The sequence below is a fragment of the Echinococcus granulosus genome (genome assembly GCF_000524195.1).
Source record: "Echinococcus granulosus chromosome Unknown EG_S00072, whole genome shotgun sequence".
Taxonomy (NCBI): Eukaryota; Metazoa; Platyhelminthes; class Cestoda; order Cyclophyllidea; family Taeniidae; genus Echinococcus; species Echinococcus granulosus.
Genome location: NW_020170452.1, coordinates 413,955 through 424,215, shown reverse-complemented (window position 1 = coordinate 424,215; position 10,261 = coordinate 413,955). Strand labels below are relative to the sequence as shown.

The window sequence follows — 10,261 nt, the reverse complement described above, 5'->3', positions numbered from 1 at the left end:
TGTATTATTTTCTATTTTAATTTTGCCTAATAACATTACAATCTACATAACTGTTTGATTGGTAACGCCATTAGAGGTAAATATTAGTTTAATTATAATTGCTGAGTTTTATCTTTGAGAAAAAATGGCAATGTACACAAATGCTACCCCATATTTCTCGGAACAAAGTGAATAGCGTCTAACTAATATTAAATTAAAATTTATACCCTTTGTGGTAGCTTTCCTTACTAATTGACAAAATGAAACACTTGTCTTGGTTGTGTTTAAAAGTTTGTTTTTTCCATCCATTTCTCTTCCATTCATTTGCTTTTGCTAAAATACATTTTGAGAGCCTCGACCCAAAGATTGGCACATTTGACAAATTAGGATACATATGTAGTTGATACCCCTAAGACTACTGACATCTCTGGCGTTTAAGGTGATTGCTTGATGAGATGTACTTACTTCTACTGTTTGGATCCTTTTTTTTATAAAAGTGTTAATGGCCGGTCTCCTTTTGGCATCACTGACTGGAGCGAAGCACACTCACTGGCGAATGCGAACTGAACACGCTTTGATCTCAGACGGGAAGTTTCATTTGTAGAGTTGTTCCTCAAAGGGGTTAATTTTGACTGTAAAATGAATCGATGTGTACACAAAGGTATGGGAAATTCCTAAAAAAAGACCAAAATTATGCTAAGGGTACATAATTAGGAATTCAGTACCAACATCCAAATTACGAGATTATTAAGATCGTGATTCAAAATTAAGAATGCGAATATGAGTAGGTTGATAGGACTCGTGAGTTAACTTATGAGTAACTCTTTACTCATTTGAAAAATGGCACGAATTTGCTTTAACCATCGAAAAATTATAAAATGTTTCGTTGTTTTTAATTGGTAAATACCCTACAATCCCATGAGTGTTTTCTGAAGTCGTACTAGAGCGCAAATAAGCTGAAAGGTCATTTTTCTAGCTCAAAGTTTAGGCCGCAAGAGGAAGTACTAGCTGCGGATACTTAAGTGCCCGCGTGTTCAACCAAATCTTTTAACAATCTATCGAAGCACTAGAGGTCATCCACAATTACGGAAAAACCAGCTTCTTCATAACGACCTACCAAGTAGGTTTGTTTTCACATCAGACTTTTTTAATAAAAATGCGCTTTGGTATTAGATTGCAGATCCTTTTTCATTTGCAGGATGTAAAGCTTTTCTAACTTCCATCTTTTCCCTTCTCTTTTAAAAGCAGTTTTTAATGGACAATGGCCTATTATGAAATGTAAGCGTGCTTAGCATGTTAACAACGCACCTGAGGAGAATAATCCTGTCGAGTGATAAAGGCACACCAAACGGAGAAAATGCGTTTGAGTAAAGTAATAGTGCTTGAGCAATTTTCCAACATCAAGTTCCGATAACAGCTCGGTTTGGGTCACGGATTAGAAAAGAGGGATACTAGGTGACTAACCAATATCAGTCATCCGGTGCCAAAGGAGTCAATACTAATGCCTGTGCTGTTCTTTTTGCACATTTTGCGTTAATTTAATTAAGACCGAAATATGTTATAAAATATTACATAAATGGGAGTATTTTGAAGTCTTTTGAGCAAAAACACTAGGGGTAATGGACACATTTTCCTTTGCATGACTTAAAAATATGAGTCCTTTATTTGTACAAGAGGTAAACATAATTCTTTTCACGGCGTACTGCTCTGATCGAACTAGAAAGTTTACTTTTTGTCGTTTGGAAATATTAAAGCAACGTTTGTTCGCTCAAGCAAAAGGGGACCAACTATTGCACCTTAATCCTTAAAAATTTATTTTTCAATCAAAGTACTGCGATTGTCAAGCTAAAAACAGGAAAATTGAAACAGCTGCATCCTTAGGTACAAAGGGGAGTTCCCCTTCTCGACCAAAATGTCTATGGTTTGGTCGCGATGGCAAAAAGGAACGTCCTTTTCTCTCGTACTCCCCCTGCATATCTTGTCAACTCCCTCCCTGTCCACTCTGATGGCTGTCGCCATGTCTACTTTCCAATGTGTCTCACCAATCCTCCTGTCTTTCCTTCTCTTTGCCTCTCAGTCCATCCAGTTAGTTATTTCAAAGCCTCTTATCCTCTACACTTACCTTTGGACACCCCTTGTTCGTCTCTTCACCTGCATGAGCACAAGAACCAAAAATAAAGAAAAATGACTCCTTACTCACAGAGGAATCCATTCAATAAAGACGATAACAACAAACTGCCTCAAAATAAGCCGTTCGTTGCATCCGCCTTGGGCAAACGGCTCAGTAGTAGCACAGGTCAACTGTAAATTCAAAAGGAGTCTTTCGATTTGCTCGCTGCCAATTTTATGAGTGGATGATGGCCTTGGCGGTGATTGTCTTTATAGTTTTTCAGTTTGATTAAGTTTTCCAAAGCAGTGGAGGAGCCTTATGGTTCGACATCTTAGTCAGAGATATGAAAGGAGACAGGAGAGTAAATTAAATTCAAATTCCTGGAATCTCTGTTAAATTGCGATGTCCAACTATTTGAAGCTGCGTTTTTCTGTCTGATATTTCGCCTTTTCATAAAAATAGCTTATCCCTGCAGACACTCAAGTCGTCACGTGAGGAATTTTTCCAAGCAGCTTTAGAGAGTTCTTTGCTACTAAAACGTAGGAAAGTAGAGAAATCATGGTATAATGTAAGTGTAAGTAATAAAGAAAGTGAATGTAGATGCCCATTAGTCGAATACCGTTAAGGGTAGCTGAGGTCTGGTGCTGTTTACAGCTGCAGCTCTTCCTTAATATCATTTGAAATTTCAGTCTGCACAACCTCTGTAGTGCACATTCATCTTATCCAACCATAAGCCAACTAGGTTATCCCAAATTCCTCTGCTGCCTTACTGTAGCGTATGAGTGATTCCATAAGGCTAAGCAGTTGCTCTGGCGGTGGACAATGGACTGCAGACTCATCAGAAGATAGAAAATTTAAATCCACTCTCTAACTGATTCGACGATTCTGACCAATCTCATAGAGATCACCATGTATCTACACCTCCGATGCAACCACTACTGAGATTGTTGGCATCGCCTATGGCACCGGTGTTTCCTATACCTCTTCCACCACTTTCGCAGAGATGTCTCTTTCGTCCACCGTGAATTGGGACGGAGTAATATGGAAAGACATAGCCTCGATTTCATTCGACAAGACACGCTCACTGTGTACTGCGTCTTCTGAGTCCTAATTTGCCTTATCCATCGTCGACATTCTAAAGTCGATGGTGTAGTACGCAGTTTTTAAAGCAATGTCATTGTTGTCATTATTGCCATCATTAAGAAAGGAAAGCACCTGCTAGCTCATCACACTGACTACTGCGTTTGTGGTAATGGCTGTTAAGTAAATTACCTAATGTGCCATTTTCATCATCATCTAAATGCGCATTAACACCCTCAATACTATAACTCAGACTGGCACCACGTAAAAGCACCTTCACCAAGATGTACAACATCAATTATGGTGTTGGTGAGAAAATCTTCATCCACTGTCAGTGTGTCTCTCCTTCACTCAGCAGTCAATGTTGCTCAATCTGTATGTCGTGCCACGTAGCTCCTTGCTCTTATTGAATCGGCTATCTAGTTACGGAATACCTCGTGTTTAACACGTTATGTTTCATGCAGTTATTTTAACCCCCTCCTCCTCATTCAATGCACACATTTTTGCGAAATAATTTACATCTAAAGTACCCTGCTTTGGAATCTTTTAGAAGATAAGAGATTAGACTTTGTATAAGTAGTAGCCATTCACCACTATAAATATATATCCGTAAGGTCTTTAGGATACAGTAAGAAAAACGACGTCTTGGGATAGGAGATTGGATGGTTACGTCTGGAACGTCATTTCGAAATGTAAGATAATGATGATTCAGCAGTCAGTTAGTTTAAGTTTTACACAAGTTAGCTCCATTTTGTCTGCAGTACTAAACAGATTACCCATTTTTAAAGGAATTTTACCCTACAAGGTGTAGCAACAAGCAAAGATGGTGAAAATTGATATTAAACGCTGTGAAACATGAAAATCTGCCATACATAAGGAAGGTAAAACCCGTTCAAACTCACGAAAACCTTCAAATTTTCTCTAACGATTTGTCAAATAAGGAAGGATTGTGGCTCGGTTGTGGCAGTAATCAGAAAAGAATTTTGCGGCTATAAACTGAGTCATAAATTTTCTCCACTTGGTTCAGTGTAACTTCTACGGTCTGGTTTTATGTATTTAAACCATCAGGTCTAGACTTGGCAAATTTTCTTCTCATTCGCCATTGCAATCAATAAATGGTTCCATGTCAAAATTATGGATCAGCACCCTTAGCCTCCAAACAGATTTCCTTCGGCTCTGCCATGATTGCATATTGCATCTGCTTTTGCATCCCTGAATACTGCATATCAATAACATGAGCATTATCTCATGCAATTAACGTAAGGAAGCCTCACTTGGTTCTGCACTGGAGCTGCTTTTGCCCCAATTAGACAAATCACATCTTCATATGAGAGGCTTACAGGTAAATTCTACAAACTCGAATCCAAAATGAGTGATATTCCCCCACCAACTTTCAGTTATTTATAATTATATATTCCGGACTATAATAATTTAACATTCACAATAACCTCATGCGCAAAAGGAGAGAGCTGTGCTACAAGATACTGACGTTGCCACGTCTACTACCCCTCTGATTGCCCAAGGATAGGATAACACCACTACACCATTCGTAAGTCTTATATATGCCATTGTGATATGACGGTTTGCCCAAATTCATTGCCTTACTGATTGCATTGGTAGTCAATGCATTCTGTGAATAAAACTGCCTAGCAGCAACCCATACCTGATCATATTGGTTATTAAAATGACTAGCAGTAACAAAACAGCCATCCCTCAAGTGATTTAACTAATAGCTAATTAGTAATCCCGATATGCGGATTGTTAGATCGTTTAGACGGAGAGACCTTAACGCACGCATATACATGGCAATTTTCTAGTGCACATGAAGCACCATAAGCCTCCACTGCATGTGCTTAAGTCCATTTTTCTCTTGGATTGTCGGCATTGCAGAAGGCGATGGACAAGATATCTTTAATATTTAGCACATTCAGTGGTACCAAGCGCAGTTCTTACAGGTATTAACCCAAAAGGAATTTTAAATGTCAAATCTTAACCCGTTATTCATGCCTGCAACACTTATGGGGCGATTTTGCTGCGCAATGGGAACTAACGGATATCAAATACTCCCCACCTCATGACGTTCCGTTGCAATCTACAGGGAGGGACATTGTAAAACAGACACCATGCTATACAAAAAAAATCACCTAATTTCTCACGTGATATGCAGCTAGAGCTCTCAAACAATTGACATGATCGCAGCAGCAACTGTTACACATTCTGAGCATTTCTTGAGGCACCCGCCAAAATGTCCATGAATTCCAAGTACATATGGTGGAGCTCGAACAGCGTGTAACCATATTAAAGAAACGAAACTGATATGATCTAAAACGGGTTATTCAGTGGCCTGTCTTGTTTACAATTCTGTGCCAAATGAAATTGTCACATGGAGCACCCATTTTACGTTCAATTATTATTTTGTTAACTGCGAAAGTCTAAATTATTCCAGAACAAACTATAAACAATCTGCAGTAGCTTAGTTAAAAGAGGGTGGAACCAAATTCTGGATAGTAGCTAGTTAAAACAGTTTTATGCATTTGAAAGGGAATCATTTACAATCACCCATGCTGAAACTATGGAAAAAGATCGAAGTTCTTGGGATTAATAAGTAAAATTTTAAATAGAAATTTGTCCACGTGATGCATTTTATACCAGTGGCATGCCGGTGAGAGTTTTCTGTGTTCCAATTTATTTAGATTTTACTAGTATGGAGTTAAATTCCTCCATATTTTGTGTCACCTAAATCCCTAAAATCTTCAAGGTAAACAGAATTCTACTCGAAAAGGAAAGGACAGGATGAAAATTGGTTTTGTAAGCAGATGCAATGAGTTGTTAGGTCATAAAGTGGTTTTGTTTCACAAAGTTTAGTAGAATTGTCGAATTATTAAACACGGTGGTAATAAGTAAAATTTGGCTGATTTTAACAGGTTAATGGGGTAATTGTAACTACAACAGGCAACTCCACTGCGCCTTCTAGACTCTGAGGTTACCCACTCCACATTTTGTCAGTTTGATGTGGTAGCTATAATTCCCCTTGAACATTCCCAAGAATTGGCGAAAAGCACGATCACGAGACTAGACAAAATGCTATAAACAAGATGGTAAGGTCAAAAATGTGAGGTTAACTGTCAGATCTGCGAAAGAAATAGAATACCTTGGTGCAAAAGGTGCGAGTTTGATGTCTAAATCTGTAGAATTAAGCTCCATCTCGTATAGATAACAATCTCTAGATGACAAGAAAAAAGGCTATTGAACCGCTCAAATTCCTTTTCTACTACACCAAACACTAACATTAGTGTAGAATTGGACCTGTTAGCGATAACATAGTCAGCTCGTTTCAAAGCTACTCGGATGGATATAACACAAAGCACAGTGGAAATGAGGTACGCCTACGATAGTTGATGGTAGACACATTAAAGATGAAGCACGGGTTTGAATATATTGACACATAAATAAGCAGGGTACCAAATAAAGGCAGTGTGGATGCCAGAGCTGGCGTCACATGCTTGAAATTGGGAGGAGGGGTGAGAGGGAATATAGGCTGACGGACATTTTGGATGTTGGTGAATTTTGCTCAGAAATTTGGATAGGAAATTGGACTAAAATAATCACGAATTGAACTTGCGTTCCTTTACACAGCGGCCAAATGCTCCTGAATCACGTATACTTTACAGTCTACAGCACTCTATTACAATACAAACCATGTTTACAGCAGCTACCCTTCTTTTCGCAAATCTTTTTAAACTCAAACATCCATCAAGTTAGTGCAATAATTCTGCTAGTAAAATACCACAATGCCGCCTTTGAAGGTGATTCAAAGCAACACTTGCAAAACCCTCGGTAATCCATTTAATTAGTGAAAATAAGTTAACGAAGACCAATTACCTGAAGTTTTAAGCTGCGATGCGGCTGAATTTAGGTAGAATTAGAGGACATTACACTCTCTGCACTTGCCGAACAGCGCGGGATACTAAACGATTGTCATCGGTACCAATAGCAAGGGCAGGATTTTAATGTCCATGTGAGCGTATATGTACATGGTTTAAGAGACTAGTAAAAGCCGGACAACTATTAAAGTGGGAATTTTCAAAAAAGGGATTATCATCACTTTACTAGCAATCTAACTAAAACAGTTCATTTAACTCCCGTCTATCTTAAAGTAGCCCTGTTGCCGTTTATAGGTGGCACTCCATCGAGTTCTTTTAAGCGTGGAGGCGGCAATACGGAGACTGAATGAATTTGTGCGTAAACAGGGGTTTTTTAGCAATTCAGAGTGAACCCGAAGAATTAGGTCACCTATTCCTTCCGAAAACTGATACTGTGGTGTACCTATGGGCCAAGAGTCTAGATGAGAAGGATCGCTATCACCCAAACTTGATGAAGAAGCAACGACCTCTGGCCTTCCCCAAAATTGAGTACTATTCTAGCCACTGCATTCCTTGATAATACTAGCTAAATATCCTCCTTAATAACCGGGTCTTCTTCGCAGTAGTCGTCATTGATGCCGTTCCCGACTTCTTTGTTCTCCTCTGGCGATGAAATTAAATTCTCGCATTCTTCTGAAAATACCAGTGTATGGCCACAGCCATCCTACCTGTTCTCATCCATAGCTGCAGCGTCAGTTAAATTTAATAAATTCAGGCTAAAACCCTAAATTTGAGCATTTGGGAAATAGAACCCAAAGGTGCTTGTTCGAAGTGGAGCATCCGAAGAGAAATTCTTAAAGATGAACAAATGTTATTGTTCCAACATGTAAAAACGCGTGTAATGATCTGAACAACTAACTTTAATATCTCAGTTGTATAAACTGGAGGCTGATTACTGATTAAATGCAAAGAAAACCTACGGTCTCATCAAGTATGCAGTCCACAGCTTCTAGAAGTGATAGAACACATGACCTCATTCAGGCCGAATGACTGACGGAGCTATCCACCATCCACTTAGTAGTGGTCGGACAAGTTAAAGCTGGTAAAAAAAATGTCTTGCCTTTTTATCGTCTTATGCATTCATAGATTTTAAAGTGTAGGCTATTTGACAACTGTAAATCTGCTGAGGTCAATGGCTTAGGGTAGCCTAAATCCTGCATCACTAGGGCAAATTGAGGGTAGTGTCCAATTCAAATAAGGAAAAAAAACCGTCCCGGGATAGTATTAAAAAGAGTGATTCGGCAACATTGGTTGGACAAAAGAAATAGGCAAGGAAACACCATTGTAAGTCTCTATTATTTGGACTCGATCATATTTTACCAAGTCAAAGGAGGTATCTCACTTTGATAACTTTTTAGACATGGATGAGATCACCGGAAATGTGTGCCCCCAGCAGGATTTCTTAAATCTAAACTTGTCCACAGGTAAAGCTAATATTCCTACTGTACCACTTACATGTCAACAAAAAAAGGTTTGCTCTGGGTAACTCTACTTCACTCTAATTTTTGCCCTGCTGTGTGGTGTAGTTGATGGTAAGTAGCGGCTATTTAAAGGCAACTTATTGCTGGTTTTTGTTTGCGTCACTGTCTCTACTGCCTACTCCGATGTACAGAAACACAGATGCACACTTGCAAAAGTGTATTTCTTTTGGGATTAATGCACCGAGTAGAATAGGTAAAAGCTGTCTCCTTGTTGCATGTTGCAAAGACCGTACTTCTACTTGGCCTTCGTCATTCGCTACTCCATAAAGGGGAGCCTATACGACTAGCCGAACTAATTGCTCCATCAAGAGCTGTGTCTTTTCGCTTCTATATTTTCACCACATCATGTAATTATGCAAAATCACTTTCGTGACAAGCCAAATATTGCCTTTTTTAGGCGTATACAAATATGTAAAGTACCAAAAGTAATGTATTTGTATTTTTGGGTTAATTTTGTCCTCCCTAATGCCTGTAACTTGAATTACATCATTGCAGTCTCCCTTACTGGATGATACTTCTATCGTTACCACTCCTATCCCAATCGTCTTGTAGCTCAGATTATTTTTCACTTGTGCCATAGGTTAAAACTGGTTGGAATATAGTGCAGCGTTGAATGATAATGACTTCCAAGTAAGAGCATAGCTATCTCTCCATCCACCTAATTGGTCCTTTGACTAGGAGCAAGAGACTTCAATTTATCTGATGATTATAAGCCATTGGCGTCTGTAAAATTGTCAAAATTACCAAATAGCACAGCATCTGACCGCTTTGTGTATCTCCTGTGGCTTAAAGCGATGGGCAGGCCGTGCGTGAAGCCAACAAGCTTGTAACCCCAACAGTATTACAGATTTAACCTTACCAAGCTCACACTCCCGTCATTACTGCTGCGCATCGGAATTTTGCAATGGGTGCAATCCGCAATTTGCCGCTAGATTTTAATAATAATTCCCTTATGAATGAACAGTGTATTGATTCTACACCTAAACGCATGTGGTATCAAGGGCGGGCACCCTTACATGCATGGATTGTCTCCTTTTTGATGTGTGTCATGGATGTATATCAGTGACTATGAATCCATCCATTCCATTTGATTCCGTAGAAGTAGATGGCCGAAGCACATTTGATTCGTGAATGGAATTCAGTTTTCACATTGAGGACACGCTGAGGACATGGACAATTTTGCTTGTTGCTAATGCAAATATTACTTTTAGAAAATGATTTCTGCAGCATCAAGATTATATCCATCATGCTGATTCGGTACCTAAGCCTGCAGTCTACCGCCTGATTCGTGACTTCCTTCCCTATCAGCTAGCAGTGTCTGCACCATAGCCAATTGAATATTCAGTAGTTGCATGATCACTTTTCTTCCATATGAACTAACATATTTTTCAACACTATGCTTTGTACAGGAAGGGAATTTTTATTTCATTTTATTCCTGTAATAAGCGCTCCTGCTCACTTGAGGGCTGCATCTTGGGAACCTTTTACAAATAAGACCCACCGATTAAAGGGTTGCAATCCATCGGTGAATGCGGTAGGCTAAGCCACTTGCAGAGCATTACTGACTTGTTCTGATGTGTAACGCTTACCGCATACAGACTTGTTGTTTTTATGAATATCTGCATATACCAAATGTTAAAATATATATTTTGGGATTACGGAAGGCTAAAGACCATGTCAATGCATGA

General features: G+C 39.1%; 1 protein-coding gene across 1 annotated transcript; it reads left to right on the top strand. All coding sequences in view use genetic code 11, as the record gives it.

Annotated features, from left to right (window-relative positions):
* Positions 1-1,631: 1,631 nt before the first annotated feature.
* On the top strand, positions 1,632-10,261 carry EGR_07222 (hypothetical protein; the record flags this gene model as incomplete). The annotated part of the gene is made up of 8 exons (XM_024496471.1): positions 1,632-1,655; positions 1,809-1,900; positions 2,552-2,679; positions 5,791-5,871; positions 5,928-5,977; positions 6,806-6,926; positions 8,451-8,563; positions 10,172-10,261. The coding sequence occupies 8 exons, from the start codon at positions 1,632-1,634 to the stop codon at positions 10,259-10,261; spliced, it is 699 nt and encodes a 232-aa protein (XP_024349148.1).